Raw genomic sequence first — 20684 nt, 5'->3', positions numbered from 1 at the left:
AAGGCTCTCCCCAATTTCTAAAAGTACTAGGTGGCTGCTGGAAAAGGTGCCAGTGGATGCAGTGGTGGGGACCCCTGGTCTAAGGTGCCCCAGGACTCCTGCTGTTTTATGCCTGATTTTGTTTTACATGCAGTCTCTGTCTAGGCATGCTAGGCCCCATTTTAGAATAGGATGAAGTAATGGTTAGTATTGTAACCCGCTACGAGCCTTTGTGGGAGTGGCGGGCTAGAAACTTAATAAATAATTTCAGAAGGCACACCACAGTGTATGAACTGACTCAACTGCTTATTTTGATGTCAGTGTCAGGAATTTCGGTCATGGCAGTATGAAAGGCCATAGGCAGGAGTCTCCATGTAAAAGGAGCATCCCCTCAGGTGCTTGATGTCACAAGATGCCCCCCAGTTGGCAGTTTCCACATCCTCCTCACTTGTGTCACTACTTTTTCAGCACCCCCTGTAATGGAAAATGCTATATGCACCTTCAGGAGAAACTTCTCCTGGATGAGAAAGGGTGTGGTTATCATGCAAAATCAGCCAGCACATAGGCTGGTGGTGCTTTCTGGCTTTAGTCAGGGGAGATAATGACACCAGGCTAGGCAAGCAGCCTAGTCCATGACCATTGCAGTGGCCCCATCCTCTGATAGCTGCCTTGGGTGGGCCCCAATGCCCCTAACCACCTGGTGTGCAGCATCTGGGGGCCCTCTGCTCACCCCTACAGGTGCCTAGTTTGGGAGAGGGAGATATCACTGCCAGAAACCCTGTAATAGGCCTGGAGAGGTATGGGGTAGGGGACTGGGGGCCTTGCTGACCTGTTTGCACACGGCTGCTCCTTGGTATCTAGGGCCTGGTGTACCTGTGCAGGCCAAAAATCTTGGAGAGGTCAGCCACTAAGTATTGATTTTGCTCTCCCTGTGGAGTATTCCCCCCAGGTGCTCACCCAGCTGCCCGTCTGTCTTGTGCCCACCATGGGGGTTTGTGTGCATTCACTCTAGTTCCACATGGCAGGGAACTGTCAGCATTCTATGGTGTACACCCCCCCCCTCTGGAATTCTGGGGCAACTTCCTCAAACAAGTTGTAGGAATGTTTGTGTGTGATTGAGTTCTGAGGAGGTGGCACAGCAGGAAGGGGGGAGTGTGCTGTAGGAGGAGGTGAATTTCAAGTTAGAAGAAGAAGAGTTGGTTCTTATATGCCGTTTTTCCCTACCCGAAGGAGGCTCAAAGCGGTCTACAGCCGCCTTCCCTTTCCTCTCCCCATGACAGACATCCTGTGGGGTGGGTGAGGCTGAGAGAGCCCTGATATCACTGCTCGGTCAGAACAGTTTTATCAGTGCCGTGGCGAGCCCAAGGTCACCCAGCTGGGTGCATGTGGAAGAGCGCAGAATCGAACCTGGCATGCCAGATTAGAAGTCCACAGTCCTAACCACTACACCAAACTGGCTCTCAATGCTATGACATCATTTTTGCTAACACAACTTTGTGCCTGTTTGGGAATTGGTATGATTCAATGCTGAAAACACAATGGAACCTGCCAAACTGCTGCCAGGGCCCCTGGAACACCCACATCTATGCTGGCAGTGATGTTTGTTCCACTGCTCTGCCAGAATGTGGCAGCAGCACTCCTGCATAAACTGCCCTTAAGCCAGTGTAACATCAGCATAGGGGTCAGGTAGGTATTCAGATTCCTTCCCCACCTTAGGATTGCTCGGTTATGCGTGTAACAGGCAGGTTTGGGAGTTCCCAAGAACGGAATGTCAGGCCAGATTCAGAGGTAAGTCTTGCTGAGTTCAATGGAATGCATCTTTACAAGCGATGTGCTTCAGGACATTTTCTCTTTAATCATGACATTAAAACAAACTGTAATGAAGAGACAGATCAGCATGCAGCTAGCGATCTTCTTGCATCTTACTATGAACTGAAATGTATCTGCTGCAGCAGTTGGAGTATTATTGTCAACGCATGGAAAACTTGAATGTTTTCTGTTAGCAAACAGGCATCCAGGCTGATCCATAAAACATTAACCTCTAAAGATAGAAGATAAATCAGTCTTGGCTAAGACATTCATATTGTTTGCTCTACTTCCCAGCTGCTCCCTCACTAAAGCTCTTTACAACTGATCAGAATGTACTTCTGCAGGAGAAAATCAATCAGTCTCAATAGCCAACAGTCATTCAGGTTTAGATATCTTTTTAACAAGATTAAGTTCTTGTATTTCTAAAGGAAGCATCAGCAATTTTCTTTCTCTTGTGTATCCTCATAATTCCTTCCCTTCTGTCTCGTCAGCTGGTTATGTCTACAGCATACTCACTTCAAAATAAAATCTTCTGAACCTAAAGGATAATTTCTGATATCTAAAAAATGCATAGCATTCAACCTTATGTGCAGTTAGAAGTAATCCTCTGAACAGTGAAACTGCAGGTTAATCACAGTGTTGGAAAGGGCCATACAGACCTTCTAGTCCAACCCCTTGCTCAATGCAGGATCAGCCTAAAGCATCCAGGATAAGTATCTGTCCAGCCACTGCTTAGACTGCCAGTGAGGGGGGAAGCCCACTTTAGGCAGTCAATTCGACCGCTGAACTACTCCAACTGTGAAAAAATTTCCCTTAATATCTAGCCAGTACCATACTACGTGTAGTTTAAAGACATTACTGCAGGTCCCATCCTCCGCTGCCAACAGGAACTGCTCCCTGTACTCTTAACAAGTACGAACCTTTCAAATACTTAAAGAGAGCCATCATGTCCCCTCTCAACGTTCTCTTCTCCAGGTTGTTAGGCTTAAGAGTTCACCTTATTGTGGTAGACTGAAATGATGGCGATCTTGTGCAATAAACTGGCTCAGAAGTAGAACACTAGAATGGAGGTAGTGGTTCCAATTTTAACTGGTTTTATACTAATTTAACTGTATTTTAAACCTTACTTTCTACTGCATTTCCAGGCTTTTGGCTTTTATATCGGTTGTTTTATTAATGCCGTGTTGTACACCATCCCAGGGTGTCCGATTGAGAGAGAGCAGTATAGAAGTCTCATAAGTAAATAAATATATAACTAGCTGTATTGCTGTGGTATTTTATACAAGGGAACGAATCTTGAGCTTGCATGTGGAAGTCCAGTTTCAAATCCCTGGTCAGCTACGAATTTCATTTGGGACCTATACGGTAATTCCGCATTTCCTTGGTTTGTTTGCACTGAGAAGGACAGTTAGTCTAGGTTTCATAAATAAATTAATACATAGGGTTGCCAACTCCAGATTGGAGAATTCCTGGAGATTTTGGAGTGAAGCCTGGGAAGGGAGAGAGACCTTTAGTGGGTATACAGACATAAAGTCCATCCTCAAAAGCAGCCATTTTCTCCAGGGGAACTGATCTCAGTATTCTGAAGATAAGTTGTAATTTTGGGAGATCTCCAAATCCTACCTTGAGGTCGGGAAGCCTAAATATGACTGAAGGAAAGGATGCAAGTGCATATAAAGATGCGTGTAAGAAAACATGGATTTACAGGTTTTGGAAGAGAATTGTAAAAGCTGAAAAGCCTGCTAGCCAAGTACAATGAACTCTAACCAAGCTAGTTCTCAGAGTAGCTACCTGTTGTGCAAAAGAATAACAAGCAACTTCCCTGCTGGTTAAATACTTGCTGCTACAGTCTTTGTTTTCATTTCTTGAACTCTTCCATGTGGAACTTACCTCCAGGAGATACAAAACGTTAATGGGATATAGCTGCACACTATGGTCATTTTTCTGAGGCCCTGATTCTGAATTTAGGCTCCTGGCAATCTGAGAGAGTGCCTTCATGGCTGTTGCACAAAAAGGATGGAATTCCCACTTCTGGGATGTTAGTCTTTCCCCTTCCAGCAATATCTTCTGCCAAGAGATGAAGATTTTTCTGTTTCTTTTGGTGTTCCCTTCTTACTTCTTCTAACCTATGTTTTACTTGCAGTTTTCTTTGGTTTTATTATAGGTTTTAAAATGCTGCAACTCTAATTGTTAGCTGCCTTGGTGATCAATGTTTGGGTCAAAATACATATAACATATTAATACATATAACAATAATAAATAAAGTAGTGAATGGAAATCCAGCTTTTCCATCCACTAGCCTGATGTTTCCTGGATCCTGGAGTTGTACTGAATTTGTGTTTTCGTAACAGAGAAAATTTTATGAATTCTTGGCGAAAATTAGAGTAAGAAAGGAACTGTGACTTATGAAAATGGAAATAAATGTTTGTTTTTAAGATGCCAGTGGACTTTTATTTTGCTACAACACACTAACAAAGTAAGCCCTCTAATTTATAGACTGCAGAATCAAGCTCCATGGAGGTTCTAAAGAGGTTCCTTTAATTTCAAAGTTATCTTTAATGCATGGTCTAGAGCAGGGATAGTCAACCTCTGTGGTCCTCCACATGTCTATGGACTACAATTCCCATGATCCCCTACCAGCGTTTGTCATCCATGAACATCTGGAGGACCACATGTTGACTACCCCTGGTCTAGAGAATTCTTTAGTTGTATCTTACAGTAAGGTCTAGCGTCTGTAACAACTGTAGCCATATAACTGGAGAGTGGTGTTCTTTCTGAAATAAAAACAGCATTAATGCATTATAAGTTATAAAACATTGAGGCTAATTTAAACACAGGTATGGCATTAAGCAAGCTCCCTACAGGAAATACATCACACACAGGAAAGTATTGGAAATGCAAGACTCTTGAGAATTGCCATTTCTAATTACTGAAACAAAAAGGCCCACCTAAGGAAACAAAGGCTGCAATATAGCAGGTCAATTACATCGAACTAAGAAACATACCGTATTTGGAGTAAATATAGATACAATCAGCCCAGCAGTATTTCATTAAGACATTTTCCTTTATAGAAAGGTGATAGTCATATTTTATAGTTTAGTGTATTCAGGAGATAAATCACTGTGAATCCAAATAAGAATGGTTTGAAGACCTTTAAGAAAAATAATCAAGAGTAATTCTCAGTGCTGACACCAGTACTGCTCTGGAATGTAAACATCAGAACAACCACGTAATAGAAAAATAATTTGATTTCTTGTTTGTGTTTGATGCTAATGAGCAGCTGGAGAACATACTTCCCCCAGACATCCAATTTTCTTTCTTTAAAATTTAGATGCTTTAATTGGGGGGAAAAAACCTAATTCTGTTATCTATTAGTCTTCTCTGACTGCCACCAGGAAATGTGGAATTTACATCAGATACCTCAAGGGAGGAAAAAAGGGACAGAATTTAATTATCTGCATGCCATTTTTTCCATTCATTTACATAGCAGGATAGTGCTATCACTATCCTGCGTTTCTCCACAATGGGGATACAGAGAGACTTATAGCATTCTCATTTCCTGCATTTTATTCTAACAACCTTGTGAGGCAGGTTAGACTAAGAGTGGTACAGATCACCCAGCAAGCTTCCAAGGGGAGGTTCAAACCTGGCTCGCCCAGATCACAGTCTGACACTCTTAATTCAGTGATTCCCAAGCTGTCAAGCTATGGCTCCTTTTGCTCCATAAACCTATTCCAGTGCCCCCTACCCTATAAAAAGTACTAAAGCCCACTGCACCCAGGCACTACAACAGGCACTAGCACTTGCATCTGCACTGTGACCATTCTGGGTTCTGGCCCTCTCCACACACACAGCTTGATATCCCCTCCTACACACATACACATGCACACTCAGAGAGAGAATGAACACAGACAAAAGCATTCTTCCCTTCTCAAATAGCAAACCTTATGAACCACACAATCACCTCTCCATATAGGAAATACTTGAGTACTTCCCTCCTTGGATTGCTCAGAGAAGCCATTGGCCAGAAGGAAAAGAATCCCATAACATTCAGCGCTCTAGTTACATCTCTTTAAGGCAATGGTAATTTGTACAGCTCGGTGCAACAGTTTCTAATGTGGCTGAGGACCATCACTTACAAGTAAATATTCCCAGGATAGGGATCATGAATTACTTATAAGTAAACATTCCCAGGATAGAGGCTTTTCTTGGCTGCCTTTGGTCCAAGAGGACCAGCAGGAGGCCATATCTAGGTTTCCCATAGCCCCCCCCCCCTCCAAAAGGCATGCATAGGCTACCACAGAATGCAGCTTGTTCCCTCCTACACATTGTTCTCTTTCACCCAGCAAATCCTTGAAACTGGCAGGAAATTAGTGGAGAGTCATCCCTTATTAGTCTTTCCTGGCTGAGAGCTCCTTCCTGATTGGGTCTAAACTACCAGGGTGGGCTGTTCCTGGCTGGGGGCCATCTCCTATTGGGGGAATCAGGTGGCACACCCCCAGAAAGGGCAAATCCGATAGTGGGTGAGTAGCCGGTTTAATTTTATAAGGTTTACTGATTATCAGAACAGTTCTATCAGGGCTGTGATGTGCCCAAATTCACTCAGGTAGCTGCATGTTAGAAGTCACCAAACTCAACTACTACACCATGCTGTCAAAATCATAAATACAAATGTGACCAAAGAAAATCACTTTGAAAGAGATAAGACAAAGTGAGGGAAGGATTTCAACGTCAGCTCTAATTTGGTCAATCACAAATAAGTGAACAACAGAGTCAAAGGGACCCACTTCTAGTGGCCCCTTCTGCCTCCATGCCCAGGTGATCTCACTGCCTCCTGGGGATGGTACCACCAAATTGGTGAACCATTCTTCTAATCATAAGTTACTTTATATAGTTCTGAAGTAGCTTGAAGACCAACATTTTCCAGGAGATAAGTGTTTGTGGATCAAGGCACACTTTGTCAGATTTGTAAGTAAGCCTTGCTCATGAAAACAATAGAAAATGTTATTGGTCCTTAAGGTGTTACTGGACCCAAATTTTCTTCTTATACTGCAAATAGGGTTGCCCACCTGAAACAAGTTACTTATGCATTTTAGCATTTCCTGCAGTGGCTGAATAATCAGAATGTAATGGCTCCATATAGCCCATGTGTTGGGCTGGTATAAAGCCTATTGTACTGTTAAGGTGCTGATGCAAATTTATAAAGGTTACTTAACATGATCTACTGAAAAGGTACAAAATAGCTGAAGTGCTATGATTCAAATGCAGACAATATTAAGGGTATGGAATAATTTGGATGGCAGCAGTTCTGGAGAACACTGTCCTAGCCTTAATGTGTGGAAATAGGTAGTAGAAGCTTTCATTGGCAGAGAGGCCAATAACAACCTATTAAGCCTCCATTAAAGAGACAGAATTTTATCTCCAGGTAGTTGGCATCTCTAGTTACACAAGAACCCCTGCATCAGTATAAACTGCAAATCTCTAAGGTGCCACAGACTAAAAGAGCTATTCCCTACTAAAGTACTAAAAGAATTCCCCACTAAAAGTAGTTTGAATGCTTCCCATCCCCTTACTGCCGAACAGCCTCAAGGCACTATGCAAATGCAGCCCACAAAGTGTACAGGATGCTTGATAGTCCAAACGCCATAGGTGATTAAAACCCCTGAGGCCCACTGGCATAGTAAGTAATCTGCGTTTGAATAATAAATTGCGAGCGCCTGCTCTGGAATGTGGGTCGCAAACTAAATGAACTAAACAGAACCATGTCTTTTTTTTCTGCACTGTGTTTAAGAGCCGGGCAAGGGCTCAAGCTTATGGTTGTCCACTGTCTTCTGGCAGGACTCATGCTATTGTTAACTACACACAACAAACAAAAGAATTGAGACTCCCCTTATTGCATTTCCATGCCGGGAAAAGATTTTGAGGCGGAATAGTTTCTTTCATTTGCCTATCAAGGCACCAAGTTCCTTCTAAAATCAGTTTGCAAACCTGCCTCGAAATCGCGTTAAGCACCTCACAAGACGGAAGGCAGACTGCGCTCGCCCCAATGCATTTCTCTCTCCCTTCACCAACCCCCGGAAGCGGTCCTGGGTTTGAAATGCGGCCCTAAGTCTTCCCCGTGATATCCACTTTCACTCTCTTCCCTTTGCCGATCCACACACTTTCCTCGCAACGCCCTGAGGGGAGAAGAGTAGTGTTGATTGGCCCGCTACGAATTCTGGGAGCCGTAGTTTATTGTTACCACCCTTGAAAACTACAAGCTCCACATGACCTCCGGTTAGCGCATGCGCAGCGTGGCAAGGGGAGCCATTTTGAAAAGGGGGGCTGGGGTTGTTGTGGTTTCTTGTGCCTCACCCCGGAGTCATCCATGTGTCCGCTTGACTAGAGGCCTTTTGGGTGGCGCGTGGCGCTTCCCCCCATGAGGTAGGCCAATGTTGAGGAAGGGCTAAGGGGAAACTTTGCTGGGTACACAGCGGGAAATTTGTACGGAGGAGTCGAGAGGTTGACAAGCCCCCCTAAGCGCTGGTGGGGGACGGTTTTCTTTACCCAAATTCATCACCAAGCGTTGGGAAAAGAGGGATGTGGTGGAGTTTTAAGGGGGATAAGGGCCCGGCCTCACTGAGGTTCCCAACCGTGGCGAGGGGGATGGAAAGCGAAGGGGAAGCAGAGCTGGGTGGACAAATGGGCGCAACGTGGGGGCTTCTGTGGGCGTCGCAAGCCCCGCCTCGCGGGAGACCCTTAGGAAAGGGCAACCTTAAAATAGTACAATGACTCACCTCGCTGCGCAGCCCTCAGCAGGGTCCTGCTGTGTCCCATTTATTTCAGTGGATTTAGGAGGGAATAACTCTGCCTAGGGTTTCAGTCGGTGTCTTGTTCTTCCTGGCTATTTGTTTTGTGTGCGTTTAATGGAAGTGGTTACTGTGGCTGGGCTACCTGGCGACTTAATGCGTTTAGAAACGATTATGTAACGTTGTATGGTTCAGCTGGTTTTGCAATCCTTAAATCTGATTTTGGGATCTGTAGGAAGTGGGTGGTATGTTTTAAATGGAAGGGCAACATTATGTGAAAACCTTCCCTTTCCCCCTTGTAAAATCAAAGCCATGTAAAAAAGTCTAAAAATAAATATCTGCATGGGCAAAAGTAACTTAATTTTTTTTACTAGTCCTATCCCATTTTGGGTGGGAGGGAGGCTTAAAGCAGAAGAATGAGAGTACCAGTTCAGCTACTTTCTGGCCACTGCTTTACTGGCCCATAGGTCTGCTTTATACACCCGACTACTTTTAATCATAAAATTAGTAGCAGATAATCTAAGTTTCATATTGTAAGCATAATCATGTTTTATTATTTTAAGATGCTTCAGGCAGAAAGTAAATCAAGAAGTCTTGAAAGTCAGGATGGATCAGCAGTTTGAGCCATGGTCTAAAAAAATGAAATCAACTGAAGAACCTTATGGTAAATCCTATGATGGATTGCAAAGCCTATATGAAGAAGTACATGTAAAAAAAACCCATAGTGGGTTTATACCTCTTTCCATCTCTGATGATGAGGTTGGAGTAGATGGAACTACAGGAGACCTGGTCCCAAGTAGGAAGGAGTTCCTTGATATAAAGCCAGTTACGTGTAAATCTTTAAATGCAGTGAATAATACTGTGTTTACAGGAAATAAATACACTTTCTCTAGTAATAATGCTTTGGTAGTTAATAACAGAGAAAGTAATGAATCGTTGGAGGAATATAAGAATGAAGGAGAAACTGAACTGTATAGCACAAGCAAAGCGTTCATTGGACCCATATATAAAATTGAAGTTGTTCAGCAACCCAAGGAAAAGAAAAGCTACACCAACAGAAACCATCAAAAAGTGCCAAAATCAATGCATGGTTGTCACTCTAAGAAAGAAATGGCATCAAAGCAAAGTCTACCCTGTGATATACCAAAAATAGAAGATGAATTGTCCCAATTTTATAGTGAAATTAATCAGCTTGAAAGTGATGAAAATATCTTGGATAAAGCTGAAAAAGACTTCCATAAACAGCCTGTGGAATATAACAAATGGAATCAAATAGAGTGTGTCAGATCTCAGGATTTGACCTATTGCAAACCAACTCCCAGTTATGATGGCATTCAGTGTTTTTACAATGAATCCAGTGATCTTAGACTATACAGTAAACAGAATCCTTACAATGAGCAAACGGGTCATAGGACTGGCAATGGACTGTCTTTTGATAGTGAAAGAAATGCGTGGGAAGCTGAAAAGCCATGTAATAAACAAGCAGGTTCTAGATTCTGGAATGATTCTGTACCTCCCTTTAAGCCTGGCTGGCTACAGACTTCGCCATTTATAATACCGTATGGCCCACCGCCTCCTCAGTTCATCCCTAATTTCAATTTTCAGGAGCCTGTTTTATCATTGCACCATTCGAATAATTTCAGGTCTTCAAATGTAGGTCCATTTGAAAACACCCACATTAGCATGAGCTCTTCAACATCTGATAAAAATACCGATCATATTAGTCATTCTGGTACTCCAAGTATACAGACTATTCAAAATGGATACAGTGTCCGTGACAGGTATATAGGTAATGGTTTCTGTGAAACCGCAACATGTTGGGAAAATGCTCAACAAACTGAAGGATCAAGTAGTGTTTCTCAACAATCTCTGGAGGGCAGCTTATGTGAGTCACAAAAGCTACTCCTGATCTTGAGAGGCCTTCCAGGCTCAGGAAAGACAACATTGTCTCAGTAAGTAAATGCTAATGTTAAATAACCCATGTGTTTATTCCCACTTGTATGTTGCACTGTACAGAATTAAACCTACAAATACAGTTTGTTTTTATTAAGAACTTGTGACGTTTTTGGGATTATGGGGCAGTACTTGTAAATGTGCTGAGATTCTAGAAGAACAGTACTGATATTGTTTTGTTTGCTTATTTAAAATATGGTTGGCAATAACAATGTCATATTGACCAAATACATCTTAAAGGCTGTATTTTCTTTATTGATGTTGGAACTGTATTGATCGCTGGCTTGTGGTGCAAACATTGGTTTATTATAAGCAGTTGTGAACTGTTGGAAGGGTATGGTAGAAATGTTATAGATATCTATGGATCTTTTTTCTTCTTCTTCTTCTAACAGCCCTGTGAAGTAAATTAAGATGACAGAGCAGTGAGTTTATTGGGTCAAGTGAAATTCAGACACGAGTCCAAGTCAGTTGCTATGTCAGACTAACTTGTTAGTTGGTCTTAATTTGCTGCATATTAGTTTGATTTATGATTTTCTGTCTTTATTGGGGTATAGGTTTGTTGCATATATTGTTATTGAAGCATAACTAAGTAAGGCCTAAACTGTATTTGTACATGATTCCTTGTAACTATAAATGCACTCAACTTTTTCTACAAAGTCTTTTCTCTGTATCTGGTGTGTTGGAACTTTCTTTGTATCTGGGATGAATTTGAACCCTGATCTGTGGAATGCGACTGTGTGAGTTACATCGCTACTTAGAGCCAGTTTGGTGTAGTGGTTAGGAGTGCGGACTTCTAATCTGGCATGCCAGGTTCAATTCTCTGCTCCCCCACATGCAACCAGCTGGGTGACCTTGGGCTCGCCACGGCACTGATAAAACTGTTCTGACCGAGCAGTAATATCAGCGCTCTCTCAGCCTCACCCACCCCACAGGGTGTCTGTTGTGTGGAGAGGAATGGGAAGGCGACTGTAAGCCACTTTGAGACTCCTTCGGGTAGGGAAAAGCGGCATATGAGAACCAACTCTTCTTCTTCTTCCTCTTCCTCCTATGCCTAGTGATTTTTCTGGTGGACAGCCATTTCATTAGTGGTAATATTTTGCGTCAAGTGGGAAGTGTAATAATATTAATTAATAATAATAATTATTATTATAGCAAAGTATTTATTCCTGTGCAAATAACTCTTCCATCTTTGACAGAGGCTGTGTTTGTCTTTTTGCTAATTTTAAAACAAACTTTATACACATGCAAGCGCATCTCAGTACAGTATATTGACCTGGATTCCAAAAACAACACTTCGGTAATTCTGGGGTAATCTTGCCTTTTCTTCCCCAGCATTCTGCTTGGCCAGCGCCGTGATGGCATTGTGTTCAGCACTGATGACTACTTTTGTCAGCAAGGTGGATGGTCATATAATGTTGGTCAGCTTGGTGCTGCTCATGACTGGAACCAGAAGAGAGGTGTGAATTTATTAGATTTCATTATGCATATTCATGTTAGAATTAAAAATAAACTCCCACAATATAATAATGCTTTATTGTAGAAAGTCCACCTGAATGCACAATGTTGGCTAACTGTTTAATTTGTTTTGCTGATAGATGGAGATATTCCTGTTGTACACGACAGTCCTAAGCAGAGTTGTATCCTGCTGAGTCAACTGATTTCAGTGGGCTTTGAAGGCAGCAATTGTGCTTAAACTTACACTGAATATATCCTAGGGTTAGCTTCTGAGTATGTGACTGTTGGGTACAATATGAGAAAGGGCTGCCATGCCTCCAGCAATTATGTAAAAGGGGAAATTTTTATTTTACACAATAAGGAATTATTGAAGACCATGACGATAGGTTGTTTTAGAGATCTACATACACAACTAATGTATATATCCTACTCACCTTTATAGAACTGTGCAGTACTCAAGGAAGTTACATTGCGCAAAAAAGTTATGTCCAGTTCTTTGTTAATAGGTTTCAATATTTACAAGCTGATTACAGCAGTGTAAGACAATATCATAAAACACCGTATCAAGCTGTGCTGCAGAAATGCAAATATAACCCATTTCAAAAGCTCTCCAGAATAAAAAGGTCCTCACCAGGCATTGGAAGTCCATGAGTGAGATTGCTAGGCAGAAGTATGAGACAGAGTTCATAAATTTTAGCAGAGGTAAAATCAGTGGGTACCCAGGAGAAGAGTTCCTTCATTATGCTGTCCATGTGGCACCACTGCAGGGTTTCTGTAGCTGATCTTGGACCGTGGGCAGAGATCTCTATTGGTAGAAATGTTCTTTTGAATACCCGTCTAGAAACTAAGTGGAGTTAACTGTATGTTAGAAGCTTCCTACTTCCAAAGACTATCACTTATCTAAACTCATTACATTTTAATTATATGTATTATTTGTACAATTGCATTTTTACTATTTATTGCAGCAAAACAAGCAATGGAGCAAGGAAGATCTCCAATTATAATAGACAACACTAATACTCAAGCATGGGAAATGAAACCTTATGTGGAAGCGGTAAATAAAGCAGCATATTCCTTCTATAGAGGCTCCCTTTCTTTTATAATGGACAAAACAATTCAATCTGCAAATAAATCAACAATTATTTTAAATAAAAAATTAGATTTTGTTGTGTTTCACTTATCTTAATCTCAACACATGTGTTAGTAAATACAAGGCCTTTATACTGAAATAACCTGGAATTTGGTCCTCTGAACTTTATCAGGAAGGTAGATTATGGCTCAGTGGCAGAGCACATGCTTCGTTCACATAAGGTCCCAGATTCAGTCACTCCCATCTCTGGTTAAAGGATCATAGGTTCCCAGTGTTAGGAAAGTGTTTTCTTTGCCTTAAATCCTGAAGAACTCCTGACAGATTATGTGATAGTGTTATAGATGCTTCATTTGGATGACTTGATGCAAAATGTCTTGATAGATGGATGGATGGATGGATGGATGGATGGATGGATGGATGGATGGATGGATGGATGGATGGATGGATGGATGGATGGATGGATGGATGGATGGATGGATGGATGGATGGATGGATAGATGGATGGATAGATGGATAGATAGATAGATAGATAGATAGATAGATAGATAGATAGATAGATAGATAGATAGATAGATAGATAGATAGATAGATAGATAGATAGATAGATAGATAGATAGATAGATAAATTTCTGGTATTTTTCTTTGAAATCACATTACAACATGTGGGTTAGAAGGAGACAATAAGTGATATGCTTTTTTTTTGTTTGATTGCTTAGGCTCTAGAAAAATGCTATAGAGTGGAATTCCATGAACCAGACACATGGTGGAAGTTTGACCCAGAAGAATTAGAAAAGTGAGGCCTGTGGTTTGTTTTGTTGTTTGAGGAATACATGAAGTTCTTTGGAATTCAGTTATGCATTCCTTGTAGTTTTTTCTGTACTCTGACTTGTAAGCCTCTCCTACCCTTACTTTCCAATAATAGGCTTGTCTTTCAACATTTGGAACCCCAGCATATCCTTTCGATAACACACGTCTTCGATGTTACTGCTAATAAGGCGTGCTGGTTGGGGTGGGGGATCCCCTGCCCTCATTCCATTGCTTGCTGCCACTCCAAGTAGTAACAGGAAAAATTAAAACTCACTAGCATTGCAAGCATGATGATGCTTCTGTGGAAAACCTGGAGCAAAGGCAGTAGTTTCTAGAGCTACCATTATCACTTTTGGGGTGTACCAGAAGCGGTGCCATCAGTGCATTCCCCCAGCCATGTCCCTGCCAGTTGCCAGGATCAACGTGAGAGCCCTACTAATAACAGAAATCATCTTTAACGTCACTGTTCACTTCCATTTCCTTGTTAGTAGCTTCTGTTTGTTTTCTAGGTTCTTTGGGGAGGGGGCAGTTCAGTGAGCCATCCTTCTGCTGACTGGTAGTAGAAACTGGTTTGACAGATCAGTTAAAATCAATTAAATTTGCTTCATTAAGTAAATAGCAAATAGGCTCTTTTCCTAGTCTTCCTTGAAAGTGCCAAGTTACCTCTGGATAGTATAAACATAACACTTTAAAAAGCATTAAATGTATTATCAGATCGTCAGTATACAGTATGTTGTTTTCGGTGTGCATATAACCAACACACAGTACATGGAGATGAGCAATTTCTTCTTGGGTTTTTAATGAAAAATGGCCAAGCAAAATTCCAAGTGGAAGAATGGGTTCAGGTGGGGATAGTACCATTTAATCCTTTCTGCTCAAATTTCTGCTCTGCCCCCCAGTTGCTTTTTCACCCATGGGGAAAAATTTGCTGGTTCTGAGTTTGGCTTTTATAAGCGTCTTGGAAGTAGACAGACTGAACACATTCTCAGCTGATCTGAACTTAATTTCTTGTTTTTTGTAGGAGGAACAAGCATGGTGTCAGTCGTGAGAAGATCATGCAAATGCTGGAAAGATATGAATATCAAATATCTATACCCATTGTTATGAATTCAGTGCTGCCTTTCCATAAAACTTCACAAAGGCCTCCGCCACAGAGAAGACAGAGGTGGGGAGGCAGTTCAGACTCTTGGAATACTTTCAGTGTTTCAAATAGCCGATAAATCAGGGTTCATTGAACTTAGGCCAGTTTGTTTACTTTTCAAAAATATGTAAATACTGCAATCCAACACAGAGTTCAGTGCACTTGTATCAATGGAATTAATGGATTTAAGCCTCCTTCGCTCTTTGCAGGATTATCAAACTATTCAGCCACCTTCTTTTGAGACTTAAGTAATTTTGCTGTAGACTTACCTCTTGGAGACTGTTTATAAATAATGTAAATAAATGTCTAATTTTAAAACTGAATGTTAAATATTTTAAAGATATATATTTGTACTAACCTTGGTTTTTAAGAATCTCCCCCAGATTATGTGGATATACTATGTGGTTTATAATTGGATTTTAACAAGAGTCCTCTTGCTTATGGAGAAACTGCTGAGCAGTTTCCTTAAGAATTCTAATTAGAATATAGTGAATTTTCATAAACCCAGTATTCAGAAGAATAACTTCTTACATTGGTGTTACATTTGAACCGTTGCCTTTCACTGCTTGCAATATTGATCCCAGTTGTATTTTATACCATTTTTTTCAACTAGTAGCTAAGTTTATCATTTTTTTTAAAGGTTAAAGCTAGGATTGGTGCTTGAATAAACAGTCGTGAAGCATTAGTCAAACCCCTACAATTTAAATGTGTGGTTTGAACATGTCAGCAGGCAACATGCAAACTTACTTGGAATCCTAATTGCATTTGTCTGAACCAGAGTTTGTCATACTATGCTGTATTTCTAGTGGTCTTATATTTTTGTGTGTCTGGCTTTATAAAAAAAAAAGGAGTCTTAATGTGTTGCAAAACTTTTGGCATTAACAGTTACTTTGAAGTCATATTACATTCTTTCAGAATTGTGATGTAGGCAAGAACCAGGTTGCTGGGACTGGACTAGTAATGGGTTTAATTGTGATCATTCTTCTTTATTTTTGTATGTTGTAACTGTTTATCAGTTGTTTGCCTCTTTTTCATGGCAGGTGATGTAGCCTATGGTAGGGTTTCTGTTTCAGCAATTCAGAGTTAGCATACACAGTAGATGGTTTGGATTCTGCAGAAACACCCATGGCTGAGTTTGCTTCTAGCACAAGCAGCCTTGCACCATTGGGAGAGCCACTTGCCCTAGTAGAATGCTGCTTTTGCTGGAGGAAAATCCCCTCGTCAGCAAAAAAGTATCATTGGATCCAGTCCAGTGATTGTTTTTCATGGCTTTAACTCAGAGGAAATACTTTTAAAAATCAGAGTGATCTGTTAGGAACTTTCTGTTTTGGTCTCTCAGTTGACTGTTGGTAGCATGCCTGGTGGCAATTTTGACTTTCTAAAATCGGTGTATCCATTTAAAAAAACATAGGGAAAGAGTTTTCTGTGATCATAGTCGCATGTCATATTGCCCAAGTAGTTTGACTGATGTTTTACAGTTTGGGCAACAGCTAGTTCAAATATGTCTGGTGAATTTAGCTTAACTTTTCAGAATCTAAAGCTTGCAGAAGAAAAAGAAAGGACATTTATTTTATTTCTTGCAAATCTTTGGAATTTCTGCCCTCCTATTTCAGTATTGCCATTCCAGGTGTCTCTCTTGGCTCTTTAAAGCAAAGGTAGCACTCATTGTTTCTTTTTCATTTGGGGCAGGCTGTATTTCTGCACATGTACTTGCATTTTGTCTTCCTCCTGGCTTTAAAAGACCATGACAGATGAAGGGGCAGGCCTAGTTTCCCTCACAGAAGCTTCTCTGAGGATTGATGCCACCCATCCAAGCTCTTTACACTGCCATATGATCACGTAATTGTCTCGACACATTTGTGAAACCTGGGATTGTTTTTTATTCTTCAGGAGGCTGTTCATATGAGACATCTGTAGGTTTCATTTTTCTGGAGAGCATATGTGAACTTCTGGGAAGATAATGTTAATTGGTTCAATACAGTTTAAACACTGAAAAGCTACATTCTGCATTTGTAGTGCTGTGTATGAGCATTTAGACTGGGTTGAAATAAACCATGCTTAAAGTAACAATCTAATTGCCTGATCTGTACTCCTGGAATCTCATATACAAAAGTCACCCCTCTAAAGTCACTAGGATTTCTTTTATATTATAGAGGCAGAGTAGCTAATTGTTGGCACTCAGGATGTATCCATGAAAGAATTGTTAGTCTCGTGCTTCAGAGTAGCTTTCTCTTTTACTGTTTTTTAACATAGAAGATGAAATCCTCCTGCCACTATATTGTCAGCAAAGTTGTTAAATTCTTTGGTTTCAAACACTAAGAGTTATCTATATAACTCAGCTGACATGTAAAACAAATGTTGCTTGGCAGTTTCACTGGTTTTGCATGTGAGTTTATTGACAAGATTAGAAGAGCTGAAACATTCCTCTTGTGCAAGCCTCTCTGGAAATGGATGGCCTCTGCAGAAGACATAGGGCTTCTCTTCGCACTCATGTACATTTCTGCTGTATTTGTGCTCCCAACTCCCCCCCCCCCCCCCAAAAAAATATCAGCCTTGGTTTGGTTGAAAGATAATATCCACCAACATCAGTGGGTTATTTTTCAGGATGTATATATAAGCTTTCATGAATTAAAACTCACTTCAAATGTTGTGACTCATGAAAGGTTATAATCTGGGAAGTGTTTGTTGGTCTTTAAGCTGCTGCTGGACGCCAGTTTAGTTCTGTTACCGCAAGTTAACATGGCTGCTTGCATGAAACTATCTCCATATTACAAATGCTTATCAGTTCTGATAGCTGATTCCTTCCAAGTAAGTAGTAGTGTCCCTCATCCACCCATGCTAACACCCTGCTTCCTGGCAACTAAGGATTATGTGCATAATTCATGCAAACATATCAAAAGATTGATGGGAACACTTTTGCCTATCCTGCCAAAGGTTGCCATAATACAGTGCCATGTTTATGGTTTACAGGCAGCTTCAATTTGTATGGGTTGCTTGATTTTTCACTTTGAGCCTCCAGCAATGACCTGAATTGCGGGGGGGGGGGGGGGCAGATATCTGTCCAATTCAATATAAACTTGCAAGTGAGGATCAGGTATTTGAGTGTTTCACTGGATCAGGGTAAGTAAGAACAACAGCCAAAGTGTCCTGCTACTCTGAGTTTCTCCCTGAAATTGTGCTGCTAGTTAAGAAGCTCATGAGATGCCCTCAGCATTTTTCTGTCTATTGGCTTTTGTTTAGTTTAATTATCCAAGGGTAAATGAGCATGGTGGGGTAAGAGAAAAGATAGAGGGTTGAGAACCTGTTGTCATTAAAACCAAAAAAGTAAGAAGTAGAATCCAGGTATTTAACTTCATTCAGTTCCTTTTGCGTGTGTTCTACTTTAACGTGTGATGAAAATGTGCATGTAAAACATATTGATATAAATTTTTATTAAATTAAAAATTAGAATTGATGCTTAATTTGTTTGCAACTTGTTGTGTTTATGTTTTACCAGTAGATTGAATTTAATATCAAACTTTTGATATTCATATACTAAATGATGCTTTAGTAAGCCAAAGGTGTTAAAGTCTTTTAAAATACATACATATATATGCACAGCCTTTTATCAGTATACCAGAATTCTTGATGTGTACAATTGCTGAGAAACGTTTTGTTTTCTGTTACTAGCCTGCTGATAAATGGGATATCGAATGAAGGAAGGGGCTTGCTATTTCTGCTTCTGCAGTTACTCCATGCATCCTAAGTAGAGTTTCCTCCTGGGAAAAGAAAGCATGCTGTAGCAATTGACAATTCCTTCTCATAGCAGGCAATGACTATGCATTTTTCCTAGTCATCAGTATGGTGGGCCTTTCTTATGTCACTATTTTGCCCATGTGCTAAGAAAAGAAAAAGCGTGTGCAAGTAAGTGAAGAGCAGACAGAGGAGGTGGGGAAAATCTTGAATATGTATAGTACCAATGGGAGAATATAGAATGCAGGTTTTTTGTGAGTCAGCAGGACCTTCATGCTCCACGCTCAACTGGAGGTTGGATGTAAGCGCTGGAAGAGAGGGGCAGGGCAGAAGTTAGTATTATTGCAGATTGGTGCAGGCTTTCCCTGATGCTGTGGAATAGACTTCCTGTGGAAGCTTACATTCTCATTGTTGTAGGATGAAATGTTTGGAAGCAGCAAATGCAGGGTTAAAATTATTGCTATTCAAGTTTTGAGATTTTTATTATTCTCTGTATCAGGAGATACTACTTAAAGCCATATTTGCATGTTGGGATATATAACGGTAAGCATCTAGAATTGGAATGCTGACATTCACTTGGTTCTCATGTTTCCAGAGCAGTAAGGCATGGCTTCACAAGGAGGTCAAAGTTAGGCCAGTAATATAAACAGCCCTGAGAGACGTATGCCCTGATCTGGATAGCCCAGGCTAGACATATCTCATCAGATCTCATAAGCTAAGCATGGTCAGCCCTGGTTACTACTTGCATGGAAGACCACCAAGGAAGTCAAGGGCTGCTACACAGAGGAAAACAATGGTGACCCATCTCTGAATATTCTTTTCTTGCCAGGGCCCAAAATGTACTTCTGTGTTCAAATTCATTCATAGCCAGTATTGGATGTCACAATATTGGTTGGTTGTTCAGATGGATTTGCCAGGTCCATCAAGAGCCACTATTACGTATTCGCTAAATAGAGCACAATTTATTGTGTCATAGAGTAAAGGTGTACATACTGTTGTGGTGGTGCTCCATCACAGAAATAAGGCAAGCAGCCAAACCAATGTGATTGTTTGAAATCAAGTTGTAGCAACTCTAGTGCTCTACTAATTTCACATGTATTATTACACTAACATAAACCACTGTCCTTGGCTGATAGTTTCATATACCTATGTCATCTTTATCAAAGTTACAATTATCCCTTGCAGAAAATACAGCTCCAGTAGATTGACAAAGCAGTCCTGATGCCTCTTTAAGGGAAATGTGATTTTGTTATTTTCTTTACATACTGAAATGATTTAATGAGTTACAAATAAAGCTTCCAGTTCAAATGGGATTCAAGAAAACAAACTAAAGATTGAGTCTATAGCTGGCTTGGATCCAGCGGATGATTTCTGTGGTCAAAATCCACCCCACCCCCCCATCCCAATAAGAGCTTTTTAGGGATTCCCTTTATACCAAGACCTGTAGAGGAGGGGAAGAAGCAGGGAAATCCTGTTTCACTGCTGGAAACTGGACCTGAGTCCTAGTGTGCCACTTAAAGAAATTGTTTTGACTGCTTAAGGTATTTGTACACCAGAAAACATGCTGCTTATATTGTGGCTCTAAACTCAAAAGGATTTGTACTTCCTTAAGAGGGGATGCTGGTTCTTTCATCTACTAGCTTAACTATTACTAGTGAAAAATTACTTTTAATATCTGAAGCAGGGCTGGTCATGTGAATAATCAGGAAGACAGAAATTAGTAAACAACCATTTGGTTTCAGGTTTGATTTGGAAAGTCCAAGGAGCAAGAGAAAAGTGATTATTACAGGGTGTAATTTGAGGCATAACCCAGCTAAAGTTAAGCACTTCAGATTCTCCTTGGTTCAAGTAGAAAGTTGGACATATTTTATTTATTTATTTATTTATCATACTTCTATACCACCCTCCCCGGAGGTTCAGGGTGGTTTAC

At 40.8% G+C, this 20684-nt stretch overlaps 1 protein-coding gene across 1 annotated transcript; it reads left to right on the top strand.

Annotated features, from left to right (window-relative positions):
- The first annotated feature begins 8055 nt into the window (after positions 1–8055).
- LOC143839607 (NEDD4-binding protein 2-like 2) lies at positions 8056–18483 on the top strand. The gene is made up of 6 exons (XM_077341838.1): positions 8056–8211; positions 9140–10528; positions 11862–11986; positions 12950–13038; positions 13791–13867; positions 14903–18483. The coding sequence occupies exons 1-6, from the start codon at positions 8207–8209 to the stop codon at positions 15099–15101; spliced, it is 1884 nt and encodes a 627-aa protein (XP_077197953.1). The 5' UTR covers positions 8056–8206; the 3' UTR covers positions 15102–18483.
- Positions 18484–20684: the final 2201 nt, after the last annotated feature.

The sequence above is a fragment of the Paroedura picta genome, chromosome 6 (assembly GCF_049243985.1).
Source record: "Paroedura picta isolate Pp20150507F chromosome 6, Ppicta_v3.0, whole genome shotgun sequence".
NCBI classification, from domain to species: domain Eukaryota; kingdom Metazoa; phylum Chordata; class Lepidosauria; order Squamata; family Gekkonidae; genus Paroedura; species Paroedura picta.
Note: the sequence above shows the minus strand (reverse complement) of the source record. Positions and strands in the feature narration are given on the sequence as shown.

What these genes read in the sequence shown, in the direction of transcription:
- LOC143839607 (XM_077341838.1), top strand. An exon ending in TGACTGGAACCAGAAGAGAG is followed by an intron (nt 11,987 to 12,949) that starts GTGTGAATTTAT and finishes TATTTATTGCAG; the next exon opens with CAAAACAAGCAATGGAGCAA. An exon ending in TGAAACCTTATGTGGAAGCG is followed by an intron (nt 13,039 to 13,790) that starts GTAAATAAAGCA and finishes TTGATTGCTTAG; the next exon opens with GCTCTAGAAAAATGCTATAG.